This window comes from Cryptotermes secundus, unplaced genomic scaffold (assembly GCF_002891405.2).
Source record: "Cryptotermes secundus unplaced genomic scaffold, Csec_1.0 scaffold250, whole genome shotgun sequence".
Lineage (NCBI taxonomy): Eukaryota > Metazoa > Arthropoda > Insecta > Blattodea > Kalotermitidae > Cryptotermes > Cryptotermes secundus.
The window spans coordinates 169,610-190,842 of record NW_019738873.1 but is presented as its reverse complement, the minus strand read 5'-3'; the positions used below and the strand labels follow the sequence as shown (position 1 = coordinate 190,842).

Here is a 21,233-nt window from a genome sequence, read left to right as displayed (position 1 = left end):
GTAAAAGCGACAAGATTATGCCTAGTAGTGGCTGCGCTGTCAGAGGCACGTAAAGTTTTTGCATTCGGGCGTCCGAATACTGGGATCATGTGTTCGAATCTCACTTGGTGCATGGATATATGTCTGCGTTCCTTCTTAATCATATAGTTTGTAGGCAGAAACCTTGCGAAGGAACGGTCTTATGACCAAAGTCTCCCACCAGTTGTCTATACGATTCATACTTTCGGAAGGTAATTCTGAATTGGAACATGCTCAAGGCCGCAGTCTCTAAGGGGGGGGGGAAGAACCTCAGAAACAATGTTACAAATTTCATACAAATTGTAATGAAAATCTATAAATTGGTTCCATTTTTTGGTATATTTGTACCAAGACCTACACCGCTAATTTTGAGGTCTTAACAAGACCCACTTTCCATAAGAATTGAAAAATAAGTTTATAACAAATTTCTGTATAGGTCTTAGCGTCGTGGACTTCTTCTATACATTTTCTTTAATCTCTATATTTATTTCTAACCGAAAATAAAGCAATTAACTCATAAATTGGATTTTTTCAATTCAATCATTCCAGCCACACCGTGGCCCTGAGGGCGACTCAGCCTCTTAACATAAATAAGTACCAGGAATCTTTCTGGGGGGTAAATGGAGGCCGGCGCGTAAGGCTGACAACCTTACCGCCATCTGTGAGTCGACTATCTAGAAAATGTGAGAGCCTCGACGTCTCACAACCCTACGGGTCTTCACGGTCTGTTACAGGAATATTTTTACTTTTTTTTAGCTTTTTTCTTCGAGTCGTAATACATTTCAGTTTATCACTTATCCTGATCCATTTTATTTCAGTGACTGTAGTGAGTAAGATCATGTCGGTCTACTCAAACCGCCCGTAAGCTTGCACACAAATAAGCACAATCAGTTGAAAAACATGAGGCAGAAACTATTTTAACTGACCTATACAATTGTCTCAATTAAATGTAGGAGGGCAGAGCAACCACTATCATGAAAATGAAGCAAAAAAGCGTCTCCCGGGCAGGATCAAAGGGTAGCAACATCCTGGATTCGGTCATGAGGAAATAACCGAGGCAACCAGTCTCAAAGTGTCACCCCGTGAAGGGGCAGCCAGTAGGAACTGATTCAGCCCACCGATAGTCCAGTGAGAGGAGGCCGTTTATTGGAAGAGGAATGACATTTACCGCACTTCCTTATACTACAGAGCGACCCATTTAAAACCGTACACAGAAAATATTGCATTTTATATCTCACGGAACGTAAAATATAAGCACATGAATATTCTTAAAGCATGTTCGGTATCAGGTACAGTATTCTGGATTATTTTGACGTGATTCCCGAAAGCCAAATAGTGAAGACGTTCATTGCTAGGCAACGTCTCCGTAAACAAATTCCCGCTGCAACGAATATTCAAGCAAAGATTCAATTGTTTTTACGATAATGGTGGGAACAGCATTCCACTCCTTTTATTCTGAATGTTCCTAGGCAGTTCTTTCAGTGTTTTGCAATACACATCTGATGTTATTGTGGTCCTTGTTGTGTGAATTCCACCACCAGCACTCCTTTCCTGTCCCAGAAAACAGTTGTCATCAGCTTTCTGGCAGATAATTGTTTAAACACTTTCGGCTTGTTTGGTGAATCTGTGTGCATCCACTGTTTTGACTGCTCATTGGTTTCAGCATTCGCAAATGAAAGCCACGTATGATGTGATTGAGAAATTCATCACCATCTTTGTACTATCTCTCCACCGCTTCTACCTTAGTTGTCTGAAATAAATGGAGGTTACTTTCCGAACATCCCTCGTATTTAAAAACAACCAAATATAATATTGAAAACACACGACAAAAATTCCTTCTTCATTCATATTTTTGTGTATTCCGCAGTAATGTATTATGAGGAGATTTTGATGAGTGAGTGAAATAGGAGTGCCTGAGGAATACAGAGTGAGAGTAACAAAAATTACTTCGTCACACTCAGCTTATCATTGGCGCTGCAGGGGTACCAACATAAGGCGTTAGTTACCTCCATCAGATTCCGACTGTTCGTTACAGAATCAGCCTTTCATTTTTATAACAAAGAACGCAATTTAAAATTAAGTCTCCGGACCTTTTATTTTATTTATACTGTATTTAATGGCAATGCCATGTACTCGGACTGCGTAGCATCAAATGGTTTGATATCCAGTGAATAAGGAATAGGAAAGTTTATGGTTGAAGCCGGCAGTGTCTCAGTTTGAAGCCTTGTTCCTTAATTCTCTGGAAGAGGTCGGAGAATATCTTCAGAAATTATCAGTGTCTTTGTAGAATTTTTTTCCCTGGCACTACAGCCCCAGTGGACCTAGGCCTACCTCCATGAACTTCTCCTTTCACTTCGGTTTTTCTAGGTCTTACATATTCGGTAGGACTCCTTGGGCGGGTGATCAGCTCGTCGCAAGGCCTCTACCTGTAGACAAACACAGAAAAACGCACACACACAAACTAAACATCCATGCCCTGAGTGGGATTCGAGCCCACGATCCCGGTTTCCAAGCGAGCGAAGACAGTACATGCCTTAGACCGCTCGGCTACCGTGACCGGCTCGTCTTTGTAGAACACAAGTCACAAATTTTACCACTTGAGCAAATGTACTCGGTTGGATTACGTAGAAATAGTGATCATCTCTGAAGTAAAATGGACCTGTACTGAAATGAGGGTAATAGAAACAAAGATAATAATTCATCAGCACATTAATATAAGAGTTTATCAACTCAAAAACTACAAATCATAGAATAAAACTCAAGAGAATAACCTAAAACAAAATAAAGGAAAAGAATCAAACACAAGAAAATGTGTAAACAAAGTGACGAGATACGTATTAATACAATTTAATATTTCATCAAACAAAATAAAAATATTCATGGAAAGTCAATTTTTTTTCCCGAGGATTTTAATAGCAGCAGAAACACATCCAACTGGTGGACAGAACTTTAATTGACTGAGTTAGCTTAAGCGGTTAGTCGCTGGCTTCCCACCCTGGCGGCCCGGGTTCGATCCCGGGTCTGCTCAAGTGGGATTTGTGGTTGAAAAAGTGGCGCTGGTGCAGTTTCTCTCCGAGTACTTCGGTTTCCCCTGCCAATCTTCATTCCACCAATTGCTCCACAATCACCCTCATCTATCATCTGGGGCTGGTACAATAGTCCAGAAGTAGCCGCAGTACAAGGGACTTAGTCCCACCCCACTAGCAATAAAAAAAAAGTACAGTATTTTCTGATTGTCCTTGAAAGTTAGGAGTAAAGTTCGTTCTGAAGTGACGCCGTGTAATCTGGTAGTGAGTTTCCAGCTTTTCACACAAACATGTTCAGAAAAGAGGTTCGTATATCGGAAGAAGAAGAAGAAGAAGAAGAAGGCTGTCCCCATAAGGGACAAATTTCGAAAACACCATTCCCACTACTCCATTTCAACTTCAAAATAACCCTGCATATAATAAGATAATTTTTAGAAAACATAACATTCATTTTAAAATACCCTTTATTAATTTAGATAAGTATTTTAATATGTCACTTATAGATGTGTGCGTGTCATATAATGGGTTTTGGGTTGGATGATTGGATTTATTGACACTTTATACACTTTCTCTGAACTACAGGCAATTACAGCGCTGTCGCTATTTCCACACTTTGCAGTTCACTACAATGTCCTCAGTCGTCACTAGTCATATCCTGGTAACGGATTCATAAGTCTCACTGTCACTGCCTCACACTGTGAAGTGTTCTTTGCACAGCCTAGTTCCTTTCTTGCCAATTTATTCTCAATTATTTTGCCAACTCCCGAGACTCTCTCAATTCTAATTCTAGCTGCCTAAGATACTCGTTATATAGGCTCGAGCAGATACCACAGAAAACATCGCTCCCCCTATTAATGTATGTTGATTCACTGCAACAAAAATGTGTCTACCGCACCATCGTATAGCAACGAGCACGGCGCGGACCACAGAAAGCACATCTCTTCTATTGTTGCGCGTGTTCACTTCCTCGGGAATGTGTTTACCGAGCCGTTGCCTAGCAGTGAAATATTCCGGATTTCAGGCTTCGTGTCGCAGTATATTTAAAAACTGCAATTCTGTGTAGAAGATCTACACATGACAAGACTAATATCAGTTGATCCATTCCGACATGTAATCTAGTAATAAACGTAGATGTACGTATTTTACTCTTTATAAATACCTGATGGTGGTCGTTAGAGTAGAATAACTGAAGCAAGAATAGTTAAGTTGGAAGGGAGCCGCAGTTAAGAGAATACTTGAGCACCGAAGCGGAGGAATAGCCATTACTAGAAGCCGTTACCAGGCAACTACTAGTGAAGAGGCTGTGGGCTGCAAAACAGCGTGATTTGTAAAGTATGGAAATAGTGATAGTGTTGGGGTTATTTGTAGTTACGACTTGTAAGTGGTCAATAAATCCAATATCCAATCACATATACACGTGACAATACTGCTCCATCTTGCTTACTTCTGAAAGCTTAAGATACCAAGACATTAAGAATTGTTTATTTGGGAGTCAACACGAATACAAATAAAAGCAGTGAGGAACACACAGGACGAAACTAACAAACAACAACAAAAGAGCCAATAAGATACAAATAGAAATGTTTCAACTAAGGTTTTTTACACTCAAACATGGGTAAGTAAAAATATCTGTAGAGCTACAAGCTACGTTTTCAGGACCAACACACCTAACTGGAAAATGACTGAAGGGTTAACGGAGCGTATGGACAGAGCAGGTACACGAATGCCGACTGGTTCGAGGGCAGAGGGACAATGATTAGTGCCACTAAAGTAATTTATTAAAATCAGAGCATCGAAGTAACGACGCCTGATATGCAGTGCCTACAAATTTAATTTTACAATATGTTTTAATAATAATATTCCACATCTTAAAAAAAAAATCTGTTGCCACAAATGGCTGCAAATGTTCTTTTTGTGCGCTTAAGTCTATTGGAGCCAGCATTAGTAGTAATAATAATAATAATAATAATAATAATAATAATAATAATAATAATAATAATTCAATTCTTCATTTATTTGCGTACTGAGCTCCACAGGCTGTAACAAGTTACAGAGTCAGTACGGATACAAAACAGTTACAATAATAAAACAAACCCAAGGGCGAAACAAAAACAAAAACGGTAATAGTAGTAATTTATTATTAAATAATAAATTGATAATATTAACCTGTTAAATCTGATTTTAAGTAAAATGACCTCTGGGATGTTTTATCTGAAGAGACCATTTTGGAACTTCAGCATAGACCGAAATATCATCTTAAAATAAATCGTAATTCAGTAGAACGTGAGAGTGTGAAATTGGATTAAAGTAGCTCAAGATATGGACCAGTGACAAGATTCTGTGGTCACATTAATGAACTTTCATTTTCCATATAGGTCAGTAATTTTTTTTCATTAGGCGAGTAACTGATCATTTGTTATGATGGAACTTGTTTAAAGTGTTAGTGTGTTATTTAAGTACAGGTGTAAGTAGGTTGAATCGGAAAATTGATTTTTCTTGTGTTTGCTTCATACGGAGAACTTCGTCTCTCCAGTAATGATTTCTATCTTGAAAGTTCTCTGGTGCCAGACCTCACACGTGTAGAGTTGTTAAATATTTCAGTGTTTTGTTTTAGCTCTCGCAGATGGTCTGTGCTCTGCTTGGCTTATATACCTTACCTTGGTGTTGGTACAGGTGTCCGGAGATAAGGCCTATCTGTATCCATTGTGTCCAACTGAGTAGGTTTTACCTGGAGACGAATACAGAATCCAGTCCCCTAAACGTTGTGTTTTGGAATATAAACGGGACGGTGTTTTTAGATAAAAGCGATGGATAATGTCCATAAACATAACATTTGTACAGGTGTTGTTCATTTAGCTCTGTCTAGCAGTAATATGTTGTTGACTTCTTCAGTATTGTTCTGGTGTCTAATTAATTCTTGGGCTGTTTCAATGCAAAGCTCTAACAGTAAGATATATTTATGAAAGATTAATTGTTAACGAACTATAATAAAGTATTTATGGTATAATTAAATTTAAATACCATCCTTTCCTGAAGAACTGAATAATTAATGAAAAAGTTAAGGATTTTTGGTTTCGAAGCCGTTATCCTGACACGAAACAGGAGTACCAACGTCTGAGCCACGAAGTTCTACTCTCGTTTACAATAGGGATATTATTGACTATTAGAAGGGGTTTAGATTAGATGATTAGATTTATTGACCCGCTTTACCCTCAGTTCGTAACTACAGGCGGTAGAGCTCTGTCGCTGTCTGCACTCTTTACAATTCACCGTTATACACATGCTAGTGTTCTCGGTCCGTTAGACACTCCACTGGCCGTTTCCTGGTAACGGAATTTAACACAAAAATCAAAACACACTCATTGAACCACACACTCAAAATATTGCTATACTACAGCACACATGAAGTCTTCTCTTCAAAGCCAGACTTTCAACTCCATTGAATTACACCCAATAGTTCTGATGCCTCAGTTCCTCAATTCAATTTCTTCGCTCCCAAGATCTTATTTGGGGGGGGGGGTTGGCGTCTCGAAACTTAAATAATCCCCAGTTGCCATCTCGTCTCAATTATCTTCGACTGCCACCTCTCGACTAACTGCTTACGGGGAACTCCGGAACTCAACAGACTATTCTAAACTGAACTTTTCTTTATAACCACACTTCACGGACATAACAGAAGACACCACCTCCAACAGTATACCTATTATTGTGTGTTTACCGATCCGTTGCTTAGAGACGGGTTCTTCTATTGTTTCTTGCATGTTTATTTCAGCGGGGACCCGTTTAGAGAGCCGTTGTTTAGTAATGAACTGTTCCGGCTTTCAGGCTTCATGTCCCAATATCATCACCTACTCGTAACAGTCACGTGTTGGCCAGTTCTTGCATCCTTCGTCCAGTTGTGCTTTGAAAGATCTTCCTGGGTTTCTTGGTCCGTGTGGATACTAATCTTTATTGCATTCAGAAGTTCCTATGCATTCTGTCGCCATGTTGAACCCACTTGTTTTCATATTTCAAAAAAACCTGTCCAATGTGGGTTTTGGTTCCTTACTTTAAGGTTGTATACGTTCATTTTACACTCCACTCAAGTGTATTCCACCTCGATCAAACAGAGTTAATTTAATTTGCTGTAACACTAGATTTGTCTTCTGATTTCATCGTCTAAATTTCAGCACCATATATGTCACAGAGATAACTTTACATGTATTATTCTGCGGTTCTGTTTGTAACGGTTTCCTTTGAAGTCAGTTAGGGAAAATGGAAAGTAACTAGTTTCCACTTTTACTCATACATTTCGTATTAGCTCGATACTGATATATTGGCGAGTGCCTTGGTAATATTAGAACTGATCTTTTTAAATTCTTTACTCTGCATACGGACACGACCGCTGAGGCACCCTCCCATGAGCGCTGTAGCCAGTTATCTTTAAGTTTACGCTTGTCCTTGGGTCCATGGGTTTTGGCGTTACAAGGCCTACACGTCTATTTATCAGCCACTTTTGAATTATCAGTTCTTTTTTGCCTTCTTCTTTCTTAATTTTTGTGTTTATTTCTTCTTTCACTTATTATCCCCTATTATTTCCGTTACTTTTATTCTCTCTTCCTCTCTCTTTATTTGATTACATATTTCTTACTCATTGCTTTCCTTTATTTTCCATTTCATTCTTTTCCGTTCTCTGTCTTCTTCTATTACTCTTCTTTCCTCTCTGTTATGGTTCATCCACAAACACCATTGCACTTGAGCTTCGGGGAAACTTTCTGTTGACAGAATCTGGAGCAGACGTAGTACTACGCAATTCACACACAAAAACAAAAATATCAAAATCGGAGACAAATATCTATAAAATACTGTCACGCGTATGAGTTGTGAATTCGTGACTTATAAGACGGGTTCTGGATTGGATGATTGGATTTATTGACACCTTATTCACACAACTCGGGACTACAGGCAATACTCGTACAGCGCTGTCGTTGCGTACTCACTAGGGTTCTCAGCCTTCATTAGTCGTATCCTGGCAACGGATTTTTAACAGTCTCACTGTCTACATGGAATCTTGTACCGCTTAATACTTTCTTGACATTATTCTGCAACTGTCACTTCAATTACTCCGCTCCAAAGCGGAGGCTAGCGTCTCGAAATTTGACTCCGTTCTTCTCAACTGAACATTTATTTATAACCACTATGCACTGACCACTCAGAAAACGGCGTATTTGCAGCTCCGTTGTATGGTAAAGAAAGTTACTCGATTGTTGCTTGCGTATTCGATGCCGCGAGAATGTGTTTACTATTTCGTTGCCTAGCAATGAACGCCTATTCTGCTTTCACTATTCCGGCTTTAGGTCGTCATATCTCAACATAAATATGGAAATATGAGGGGTGTAAGATGGAGAACTGGTTCAACTTATATCCGTGAACGGCTACCACTGTAAATGAAACATCTGTGACCTTCCAGTCATGTTCTTTGGTATAAGGTCGAACGAAGTTGTCACAGTCTCCCATCATAATCATTAAGCTGGATGAAACGTGCTTGTTGGAATCTTGAGACCGAACCTGCTTTGTCTTGACGGCTGGGATCCTCAAACTGTGTGAAATTTCTCGCCTTTGTAATAATTTTGAAAACTTAATTCTGAGAATGTAGTGTTCTTTCTCCATAATGTAGCAATTTAAATGCAATTTAATTATTATTTTCGTTCGTCGGCTCCAAGAGAAAGGAAATAAGTGGAGCCTGAAGAAAAGCTTTATAATGAGGATGAGATTTGAACGTTTCACGGCGATGGAGATGCATATTGTGTGTTCAGAGGGATGCTATCTTGGATATCTTAAAGAGATAGGCAGCAAGTCTATGTTCATATGAAGCGTAGGTACTACCAGGTAACAAGGAATCATAACGTAGAGACGACAATGTGAATAGCGTGGAATTTCATATTTTGTACTCTCCANCAAAACTTAATTCTGAGAATGTAGTGTTCTTTCTCCATAATGTAGCAATTTAAATGCAATTTAATTATTATTTTCGTTCGTCGGCCCCAAGAGAAAGGAAATAAATGGAGCCTGAAGAAAAGCTTTATAATGAGGATGAGATTTGAACGTTTCACGGCGATGGAGATGCATATTGTGTGTTCAGAGGGATGCTGTCTTGGATATCTTAAAGAGATAGGCAGCAAGTCTATGTTCCTATGAAACGTAGGTACCTACCAGGTAACAAGGAGTCATAACGCAGAGACGACAACGTGAATAGCGTGGAATTTCATATTTTGTACTCTCCGGATACATTAATATGTTGATTAATTTAAGAGGGACAGATAGGCGAGACGTGTAGCATGCATGCTACGGGACATGTAAAAGGAAATGATCACTTGCGATATCCAGGCTTGCATGTGAGGACAATTTGAAGAAGGACGTTGAGGAAGTGTTGCTGTGAACATCGTTTACATAAATGATAAAATCAACTACAGCGTCAAAATTGTAATTCATTCATTCATTCATCAGTAATCTGTCAGACGACAGGTCCACAGTCTCTTCCAAAACAGTTCCTCTACTTGGTGCGATCTAGAGCTTTCTCCTTCAAATGAAAATATCCTCTTATGTCCCCAAGGCCATTCAGCATCTTCTTACGTCTTACGTCCAAAAAATATATATACTGCATAACCCCTCCGCCACAAACATATATCATTAAGAAAACGTGCAAAATGTAAAAAAAAAAATGGATATTTTATTTTTAGATTACTCAACAGTAAACACTTCTGCCATAAATTGTACATAAAACATAGAGAAAACATCTAAGCTATTAACTGTAATTAATATTTCCGTGCATTTCGATATTAATGTTTAGATATTTTACGAATTACGTAAACAAAAACATGGAATGTGTTTGTACGAGTTGTGACAATAAAGTACGCGAACTCATCACTGTAAAAGCGCTACATGCCTCATTGCAAAACATCACTGTGGTCCCCTTTAAAGTTCTCCCCGTGGGAAGCTATGCACTGGTGCCAGCGGCTAGCCCACCTATCAAAACAATTTTGGAAAAGATTTTGTAGAATGGCCTTCATTGCTGCCGTCATATTACTCCTGATGTCATGTCATAAAATGTTTTCCCTTCAATATTTCCTTTACATTCGGGAACAGCAGAAAGTCACTGGGGGCTAGATCCGGTGAATAGGGAGGGCGTTCCAGCACAGTTATTTGTTTACTAGCTAAAATATCCCTCACAGACAGTGCTCTGATTCAAGCTCCGACATTCTCGAGACAGTACACAAAAACACACAGACAATAATAGACGCCACTCTGAAAGAGACTGACATACATCAAGAACACAGTTGTGGAGCGTTGATATGCGAACGTCATCAAACCTTACTGAGGTTTCTGTGTATTCGTGCCCCGGCAAGCGCACGGTGGCGAGTTCGCGAACTTTATTGTCAGACCACATATGTGTATTCCATTTTATTTATGATAGAACCACTGGGAACATACGAGACGCACTCAAAACACCTGAAGTGTTATATCATGAACTGATAAAATGAAAAATCTACTATTGTGTCAAAATATCAGAAATTTCAACACTAACGCAAACCCCTCCAAAATTTCTGCAAGTCATACCCGGTCTCTTAGAATCTTAAATTCGAGACTCCAAAATAAAAATAATTCCAAAATACCATAATTTCAGCACTTCTATATAGAACGCAAAGGGGGGTAAAATGACTGCATACTGGGTTTTGTTGGGAAAGCCAGAAGGAAACAGAACACTAGGGAGACATAGACGTCGGTATGAGGATAATATTAAAATGGATAGTAGAGGAATAGGATGGATTGTTATGGACTCGACTCACTTGGCTCAGGATAGGGGCCAATTGCCGACTCTTGTGAACACAGTTATGAACCTTCGAGTTTCATAAAATTCTGGGAAATTCTTGTGTAACTGAGTGACTAATTGGCTCTCAAGAAGGGCTCAGTGAATTAGTATTATTGTTATGTTTTTTCCTCTGTCTGTGATTGATTCACTCTTGGAACAAAGCCCTTCCTAACAAGCAAATGCTCCATCAGATATTCCAAAAATTTCCAATACGAAACCTGGAGACCCCTTACCATGTTCACAAGAGCCCTCCATGGAACTCATCTTGAGCCAGTTAATTCAGTTCGCGTTCTTCTGTAGGCCTATATATCGTTATCTTCCCATTTACGGTTAGGTCTTACAAGTTGTCTGTTTCTTCATGTGTTATTTCTATTATAACATTATAAAATATTAAAAGTGAGAATATTTGTTGTGTTGACGGTTAACCTAATTCCTATACATATCTGGAACACACAACGGGATGCAACCAATGAAGATAGTTCCTTCTATTTCCCTCCTCCCTCATACGTGCTACATTCACCTTCCAATCTGAACGTCCATCATTTTATAATATTTACTATGCACTGGAAACAGAGAAATACTATTTTTTTGTGGAAATTATGCGTTATCAGTTAAATTTATGACTGTTAGAGCGAAGTTAATTAATCGATTACTTATAAATTAAATGTCAAGGTTTCGGGAAATATTCAAATTACCAATTCATTGTTTCGCAAAGACGTTTGAAATTTGGAGTTGGACATTTTGGCTAGGCCAACACACCTGATGATGGCTACTTGAGGCCGAAACATGTCGTAAGGAGGAGAAATAAAAGTAAAAATATTTGCATTAAGAACTGAACAAATTATGGGTGTTTAAAGATATATAAATGCAACAGGATGCTTAAATGTTATATTACGTGTCAATATAATTCTCCGAAGTACGAAATCCACAAAAACAAACTAAAAAAAAAATCACAGTTCGTACCTCATAGAAAACACACTGGATCTCAGTTACGAAGACCGAGCCTGTGTAAGGAGAGAGTCGTTATTGTGAGAATTATACGAGACACAAAAATACGCTTCCTAAAATGGAGGTGTTTATGATGCTGAAGCAAGTAATACATGTTTCCAGCGTGATTTAAAGGGTTATGTACGCCATTTCCTCGCTAAGTGAGGGTTGTATTACAACTGTTCTCCTGTATTGTACATAAAGAGAACAAATGGAGCATTACGCATGCGCGATTCATATTCACTGGCTTTGCTTTGGCTGGTGCTCTGTACCGACGGACGCGGCTTGTAGACCGGGTTGGTTCAGACAAAAGCCACACATCAGTTGCGTCCTTGAAAACGAGCGGGTAGTGTGCAGGTTAAAATGGAGGTGAGACTAGGAAGTGTGTTTGTATGGAACAGTGAACAGTCTCATAATAATAGCAATAATAATCGTGTTATGTATCATACAGCAATAAATATTATAGTAAAGGATGTGTTTGTGCAGACATTAGTTGTGAATATTGCGTCGAATTAAAATACACGAAGTGTTAGTGATATGGCTAATAGGGGTTTGTTAGAACAGTTGGATGCACTGCAATTTGAAATATATCCAATTCCTGTGTCACCTGAATTACTTATTGCACCGGGGTGTCACCAACAAAATACAGGTAGGAGCTATTTCTGTTTCTCTTTTGTTGTGAGGCATATGAAAGCGATTATTGCATGGTTCGTTGGTTGATCTGTAGGTTATTTAGCCCTTTAAAGGACAGTGGTAGCTATATTTACCACCAGCTTTAACATTCGACCAGCAGTGTATTCATAAAATATTATAAATTATCCAATAAACATTGAATTTTTCCCTAGAAAACATTAAACAGTTCATATGTAAGGTTTGTGGTCTTAAGCCAGAAGACGGCTTTCTACATTAACCAGTCCGTCTTTGAAAAGTGTGTTTTCTGTGGGGCAGGAACTGAATTGTTAAATATAATTTAATTTACTTCAAAGGTTCAGGGTAGCTCAATCGGTACATCGACGGGCTGGAAGGCTGGGGTTTGATTCCCGGAATGGGAGATTCTTTTCTCTTCTCCATAGCTTCCAGGCCATTTTTGGCACAGCTAATCCCCTCTGCATTGAGTACAGGTGGCTTTTTTCCCCTGGGAGAAGCGGCCGTGGCGTGAAGCTGACTACTCACCTCCACCTAGAGCCTAGGTTAAGAATGATGGAGCTATACCTCAACTTCGCCATGTATCTTCATCGCATAGTGCTTAATTAAGCACAAGGAAATTTGTGCCTTTTTACCTGTAATTTAATTTAATTTAGGTGCGTAAGAGGGTAGACAAAGCGTGCCCCATCTGACCTACCATTGCGCCATTCTCAACCCTTTCTATCTNGCACAAGGAAATTTGTGCCTTTTTACCTGTAATTTAATTTAATTTAATTTTAGTGCGTAAGAGGGTAGACAAAGGGTGCCCCATCTGACCTACTATTTCGCCATTCTCAACCCTTTCTATCCCGTTGTTTGGAGTGGACTTCATGCAGCCTGCATGCGCGTGGTGGATTGGTTTACATGAATAAGTGGCTCGTTATTTCGCCCCTTGATCTGAACACAAACCGCAGAATCACTAAGAGACAAACTCTTGCCTCTAGCACACGAGCTGATGATCACAGTGGTTGCGCTGTCTAAAGCACAAACTCCCTTCGCTAACTCAAACGCAGGGATCGTGGGTTCGAATCCCAATCAAGGCGTGGATATCTGTGTGCGTTTATTATGTTTGTGTTGTTCTGTATGCATGTAGCGGCCTTGCNTAAGTGGCTCGTTATTTCGCCCCTTGATCTGAACACAAACCGCAGATTCACTAAGAGACAAACTCTTGCCTCTAGCACACGAGCTTATGATCACAGTGGTTGCGCTGTCTAAAGCACAAACTCCCTTCACTAGCTCAAACGCTGGGATCGTGGGTTCGAATCCCAATCAAGGCGTGGATGTCTGTGTGTGTTGTTCTGTGTGTAGGTAGCGGCCTTGTGACCGGCTGACGTAGGTGTGTGGACAGCATTAAAATGGCTCTTAGAGAGATGGGATGATATAGATTGGATTGATCTGGCTTAGGATAGGGACCAGTGGAAGGCTCTTTGAACACGATAATGAACCTTCGGGTTTCATAAAATTCTGAGTTCGTGAGTAGCTGCACAATTGGCGACTTATCAAGGACTCACCCCCATAAGTGAGTTCCTATCGCTAGGAAACTCTACCTTCTTAACTGCCGATATGATTCTCTTATGCACAAAAACCTGTACCTAATTCATGGTTCTCATTCTCCTTTCCATAGAAAAACGTATATTCGCCTGCTGGTTCAGTGTCACCTCCATCCTATCTGGCGTCCTGTGCTTCCACTAAATCTAACTTATATTTTGCTATTTATCGTGTCACTGTCCTAAGTCAGCCTGCCCTATAGATACTTCTAACATACATTTTCTTTCGCTTAGGTCGTTTAGTCAAAGAATCCGTCCAGGTCCAAGGCTTCTTGTGATCTTTCATAACAAGTTTATTTTTTAAGGCGAGGAGTAGTAGCCCCACACCCAACCCCATGCTGGAGAACAACTCCTTGTTGAATGTCCGCATTTTCAGTGTATTCGCTGCTACTCTCCAAACCCGGAGGCCGTCTCCTTCATCCGCAACCTGAGGACAAGGGACCCACGTAACTTGGACAATTCTTGTATAAGATCTAAATTTTGTGACGATGTTACATTAGCACGAATATTATGTTTCTGGATATTATTAATCGCCCAGTTATTATCTGAAACACCGTCCTCTTTATATTTCAAAACAACGTTTCGGAGACTGCATTCTGTCTCCGTCCCTATCTCCTTGAAACACCATCCTGCTTATATTTCAAAACACAACGTTTCGGAGACTGCATTCTGTCTCCGTCCCTATCTCCTTGAAACACCGTCCTGCTTATGTTTCAAAACACAAAGTTTCGGAGATTGAAACAGTCTCCGTCCCTATCTCCTTGAAACACCGTCCTGCTTATGTTTCAAAACACAACGTTTCGGAGACTCAATCAGTCTCCGTCCCTATCTCCTTGAATCACCGTCCTGCTTATGTTTCAAAACACAACGTTTCGGAGACTGAATCAGTCTCCGTCCCTATCTCCTAAGTCCGGAGATAGGAACTAGCTCTATCGATTGGACCCAAATGAGCAGATTTTACCTGAAGACGGAGACAAAATCTAGTTTCTGAAACGTCATGTTCTGAAAAATAATCAGGATGGTGTTTTTAGATAAAAGCAGGACGATGAATAATTTCCGGAAACATATTATTTGTACAATTTTTCCAAATTTTTTCCTCATTTAAATAATTTTTTGTTTTTTTGATTCCCATCGAAGTTCACCCTAACAGTCTGTTGGACTCGCAGTAGATTTTAAGGTCAAGAACTGAATAGTGTACCCCGGAATACAAGTTAGGCCTCATCGGCCATAATTACTATAAGACAAGGTATAGGGACCACCCGAAGTTACTCATACGGCTTTCAGTAGACTTCGAACCTCTCAGTTTCCATGAGAAGTCTAAATATTTGTAACCGCATGGTAAATAGGAAATTCTTTGTTGTACAATTGTTTTTAATTTATCGAAGCCCCGAAATCTTCCACTTCTTCGACTTTTTCTTAAAATAAAATGCAGTGAAATAATGAACTTGCCGCGTATTATCGTTAATCGTCTGTTAGAATCGAGTTCACACATTTTGTACTCGGCCCTGTTACGAGGCAGCGTTGTTATTACTTCAGGCATTAAAATTCCATCAATCAACCAGCGGAAAGTCTTTGGATGTCGTTAGCTTTGGCATTGTCGATCATTTATGATCGCATAACAACCTCATCATTATATCATTGATGACGGAACTGAGAAAAATGTAGAGAAGAAACAATTATATATTAAAACAGTTTTTTTATTGCTAGTGGGGTGGGACTAAGTCCCTTGTACTGCGGCCACTTCTGGCCTATTGTACCAGCCCCAGATGATAGGTGAGGGTGATTGTGGAGCAATTGGTGGAATGAAGATTGGCAGGGGAAACCGAAGAAAACCTGCCCCAACGCCACTTTCTCCACAACAAATCACACTTGAACAGATCCGGGATCGAACCCGGGCCGCCGCGGTGGGAAGCCATCGACTAACCGCGTGAGCTATGGTGTGGCCTTAAAACAGGTTAAAACTTACAGCGAACCTGGGGTAGAGTTTAACGTTCGAATCGTTTTCATGATAGGCTACAGGCTGTCTTGTGCTTGTATATACACAGCAGAAAACTTAAAAGATGTCCCCTCAGAAAAATTTGTTTTATTGCAGCCATATTATTAATTAGAATACAAAAACTTTTCATTAGATACCGGGATCTAGTCTTTAAGCAAACGAGACTCAAACAGCAAAATGATTAAACTGGAGTCCTCCCCTTCCATTAATGGTGAATGTCAGAAGAAGGTATCAGCAATATTAGAATTAATAAACTATGATTTCAAGTTTCACTTTTCAAGAATATTGTCATGCCACCCAAGGAATTTGCGGAATTTAGATCCGTCAGTCAAAATCCACATCTTATACATATATCCAATAAATATTGTTATGTGAATTAGTGACTATAGACTGGGTTCGAATTGGTAATTGGTAACGACTTTCAGGTCGTAGATACAAGTAATTATAACACTATTACTGATTTCCACTTTACAAATCACTCCACACCGATCTTCTCAGTTTATTTGCAATAGTCTTCACTACCAATTTCCTGGCAAAGGATTAATAACGTAGGAACTATACAAGTCTCACTAAATTACGCAATTCTGGAACACAGGTAAAGTCACAAACTATGCCTTCTTGGTACAGTCTAATTCCTTCTACTGCCGTCTCCCTGAATTCTGATCTACGACGCCTGACTCAATTCTAGTCCTCGTACGCTCTGTTGTACTCCGCTGTGCGCCGTTGTATTCTCATTCTCTTGACGATCACAGCTACCAGCATCGGAATTTGGCTCACTTATAGACGCGGCATGGACAGGCATCAGAGAAAACACGTGCTTCTGCTCGGACCTATAAAAAACATTATCTGCATTACTTCTTTTATTGCTGGGACGTCACCGCGCACGCGTGAACGCGTCTAGCGTGAGCTGCATAGTAACGGTCCGTGCACGGACAACAGAAAACACTGCTCCTGTATTGTTGGCCGCGTGTGTGTTGCGCACGTTACCTGGCAGTGGGTCGATACGTCACAATTTAGCAGTCTACGAGCATTCACCTACAGATTCAATTTTTGTGTGGGACGAGGTGAGGTACAGATGCAGAGCCCTGGTGACGTGTAAAGAACTGAGGTGCGTTGTTATCATGGTATTTTCCAAAACTGTACAGTGTGTTTTGACTATTTATATAAATACTTACTTATAAAATTGGAAGGGAATAAACTACTTGCAAAACCTAGAAGCAGGTTGGAGATTAAGGTTGAAAGGGATCTTGAAGGAATGCGACGTGTAGACATTGTGGCGAATAGACCCGTTGCTAAGCGGCGACTCTGTAAAGAACGGTCATTGCTAGGCAATGACCTAAAGATACACCCAACTATAGAACAATGGGGTTATGCAACTCGTTTCTAACCAACGGATCGGTAAACATGCCTACAACAGTGGAAGTACTGTTTGAAACGGTGTTTTACATTGGGTCCATACAAAGTTGTAAAGAAGAATTCAGTTGAGAAAATTCTGTCAACCAGTGTGGAGGCGGGGTCGAATACCTCCACCGTGACCATGCGAGTCGGAGGAGGCGACGAAAAGCCGCGTCTCAAATCTGAGACAGTAAAATATGGTCGCGAGTCCCGAAGGACTCGGACCCGAGAAAGACTGCGCTGGCAATGACCAGCAGCATGTAAAGTGACAGACCCATCCTCTCGTCAGAGAGGGCGCCCCACAGGAAATAAGACCGTAACTGTGAAACGGTAAAAAATATCTGGTTAGGGCTCGACATCAAGACTTAATGACTGATCGTCAGTCGCAATGTGACTTTGACTTTGAGAATCGGCAGTCGAGTTCCAGAGTTCCAAATGAGCAGTTAGTCAAGAGTTGGGCTCTACAAAGGAGGTTGAGAAGATGGCTCTATGAGTTCTGTTGGCGGAACTTCAGTCGAGTGAAGCAACGTGAAGTAAATGGATGGGAATGAGATAGTTCTGCAGTTCAGTTTCCAGTCGCGTTGTGAAGAGAAGGCTTTACATGAGTTGTGTGCAATTCACTGAGATTGTTATAGTGCCTGTGTTAAAATCCGTTGCCAAGAAACGGCTAGTAGAAACTGCAATGGACTGAGGACACTAGTCTATGTGTGACATTGATCTGTAAAGTGTAGTTGCCTGTGGTTTATACAAGGGGTCAGTAAACCCAATATTCACTCTAAATTGACACACCCCAAATCGTGACAATATGAATCATCTGGTTCAGAATAGGCCCCAGTGAATTGCCCTTTTGAACTGCAAAGGTTTGCTGGTATCGATCGCAACCAATTCTTATTGGTATGTAAAATGGAAGTAAACAGTATGTCAGTATGATAACATCTAACCTGAAGGTGGTGTAGTGATATTGCCCGAAAAGTCAGGTATCAGAAATATTCTTCAAGGCATGAATAATCCAACACAAGTCGTCGGATTTGAGGTTCTGACAGCGGTAGTTATGAAGTGTACCTATCTTCTGGATTGTTGCACCAGGTAGCGTAATGAAAGTTCACCGACGTTTCGGAGAAACGTACTGCCTCTGTATTCAGGGTCAAAGAATAAACCAAACAAGTATCCCACTTCTATGCTTGCCCCATGCTTGTTATTCGCTATTTGTTTGACTTATTATTCGCCCCCTGAAAATGGAGGCATTAAGTTATTCCGAAACCGTGAAGTTCTACCCAACTACAAGACATCGGTGTTCTTAATTACAGGATTGTCCGTTATGTCAGTATGTCTTTACATGTTATATTATCACCAGAATAATCGGCCAGCTTAATTTGGGTAGTTGCATAGGCAATCAATCTGTAAGCAATCAATATTGGACTGCTACATCAGGCCACCAAATAGAGCCAACACTGTAAACATAACATGCATTTACACTGGGCGTATAAAACCGCTGAACCATACACCTGTATTGCAATATTAGCAGCCATCACTTGTCAACAAACAGAAACAAAGAGTATGGTTCCAAACTTCCAAATTGTCCTGTTACGCATCTTAAGAACATTTGACAAAAATGTGTGATTTTTTATTTTTAAAGATAAATGTATATCCAAAAAGACCTAGGCAATGCCCATTCGGATCTTTAGCACATTCTTATAAACATCTTATTCTATCACAGCGGTCGCCTAGCGATTTTTGGCTATATCTCTTAACTCTAAGAATATACTATTAATATTTCGTATATGTACTTCTTTTTTAATAAAGTTAAAAATTGTGTTTATGAAGTAACAGACGCCTTGCGCAAATATTTTTGTCTAGCCCTAAAAGCCCTGTAACAGACTTTGAGTATTCTTTTTTGCTGTTCTCAGACAGAATGTCCATCAGTGTTGCCCTTTGGTCCTCGTACAGTCCCGGAAGATATGTTCCTCCATTTGCAGCCCATCACCACATTCGTATTCGGCCGTGGTCACAAAGTTAAATCTGTTTAGGATTGCTTTCTCATATCATTTCTTTNTATATTCGTGACTAATTCGAAATGTGACGTACATAATATGCAGTGTAATCGTTTTATCTCCGTTATGACCTTCATGTCACACTACAATTCAAACATATGTAGCTCCGAACCCGGTGAAGATAGCCCCTGTTGATACAAATATTTTTACTTAGAAGATCAGCCATAACTTACTGAAGTTATGACATGAAGTCACGGGACGTTCTTTACGTAAATCTATCTCAATAAATGATATAACAAAATATACATAGTTATTTAAAAGTCCGTGAAACATTTAAAAAACTCACAACAAATAAATTATAATTTATTTGTTGTGAGTTTTTTAAATGTTTCACGGACTTATAAATAACTCTGTATATTTTGTTATATCATTTATTGAGATAGATTTACGTAAAGAACGTCCCGTGACTTCATGTCATAACTTCAGTAAGTTATGGCTGATCTTCTAAGTAAAAATATTTATATCAACAGGGGCTATCTTCACCGGGTTCGGAGCTACATATGTTTGAATTGTAGTGTGACATGAAGGTCATAACGGAGATAAAACGATTACACTGCATATTATGTACGTCACATTTCGAATTAGTCACGAATATATAACAGCAAGTGTTCAGTTGGAAAATAAAATTACTGGTCGTGAGTCTCAAAGGACTTGTCGCGAAGACGAACTGATTGTCGGTAAACCGCCAGCCGTAAAGTAACTCTGACTGAGTGATTTATAGACTTAGGCTCCCTAAGGTTCATCTTACACCGACCGGACGGAATATCCTCTTCGTCAGTTACGTAAAATATTTGGGTGTAATCTTTGATAAGGCCGGTCACGGTAGCCGAGCGGTCTAAGGCATGTACTGTCTTCGCTCGCTTGGAAACCGGGATCGTGGGTTCGAATCCCACTCAGGGCATGGTTGTTTAGTTTGTGTGCGTGCGTTTTTCTGTGTAGAGGCCTTGCGACGAGCTGATCACCCGCCCAAGGAGTCCTACCGAACGTGTAAGATCTAGAATAACCGAAGTGAACGGAGTTCATGGAGGTAGGCCTAGGCCCACTGGGGCTGTAGTTCCCAGGAAAAAGAAAATCTTTGATGAGAGAGTTGAGACCGCACATAGAAATGATTGAAGCCAAGGCCTTAAGAACATTTATTAGCATCTACTACCTATTCAAAAGTGAGCGTTAAACGTCAGCATCAAACTAACACTCCATAAAGTACCGATTAGATGATTTATGGTTGTTCCGTCTGGGAATAAGTGGCAGATATCCACCTCTTAAAATTGCTGCGCCTGTAAAACAAGGTTCACCGTAACATTGGAAGTTTTCCAAGGTGCACACCGGTCCGCGATTTGCACACAAATTTCAACCTTACATGTGTATACAATTATAGAATAACAAAACTGTGCAGGCAACAAGCGGAAGTCATACAAAATCATGAGAGAATGAACATGTTCGCGGCACACGAGAAGGTGAAGCAAACTTAACTTGAAAGCAAATGTGCAAAACTTGTAAAAATTCCAGTGGAAGTTCAAAGGAAATTCTTTTGTTATCGAAAACCATGTTGTTTTTTTTTTCCTTCCCACTACAGCCCCAGTGGGACCTAGGCCTACCTCCATGAACTTCTCCGTTCACTTCGGTTTTTCTAGATCTTACACATTCGGTAGGACTCCTTGGGCGGGTTATCAGCTCGTCGCA

At 40.0% G+C, this 21,233-nt stretch overlaps 1 protein-coding gene across 4 annotated transcripts in view; it reads left to right on the top strand.

Annotated features, from left to right (window-relative positions):
* LOC111871105 overlaps positions 1 to 21,233 on the top strand; it is a 233,237-nt gene that overhangs the window by 150,181 nt on the left and 61,823 nt on the right. Inside the window, exon 1 of one of the 4 annotated variants that reach the window (XM_023863914.2) lies at positions 12,161 to 12,529. The exons of the other annotated variants lie outside the window; for them this stretch is intronic. Within the exon in view, the coding sequence (XP_023719682.1) occupies positions 12,418 to 12,529 (112 nt within the window). The 5' untranslated portion in view covers positions 12,161 to 12,417. Of the gene's footprint in view, positions 1 to 12,160; positions 12,530 to 21,233 lie in introns of those variants that run through there. 4 annotated transcript variants of the gene reach the window in all.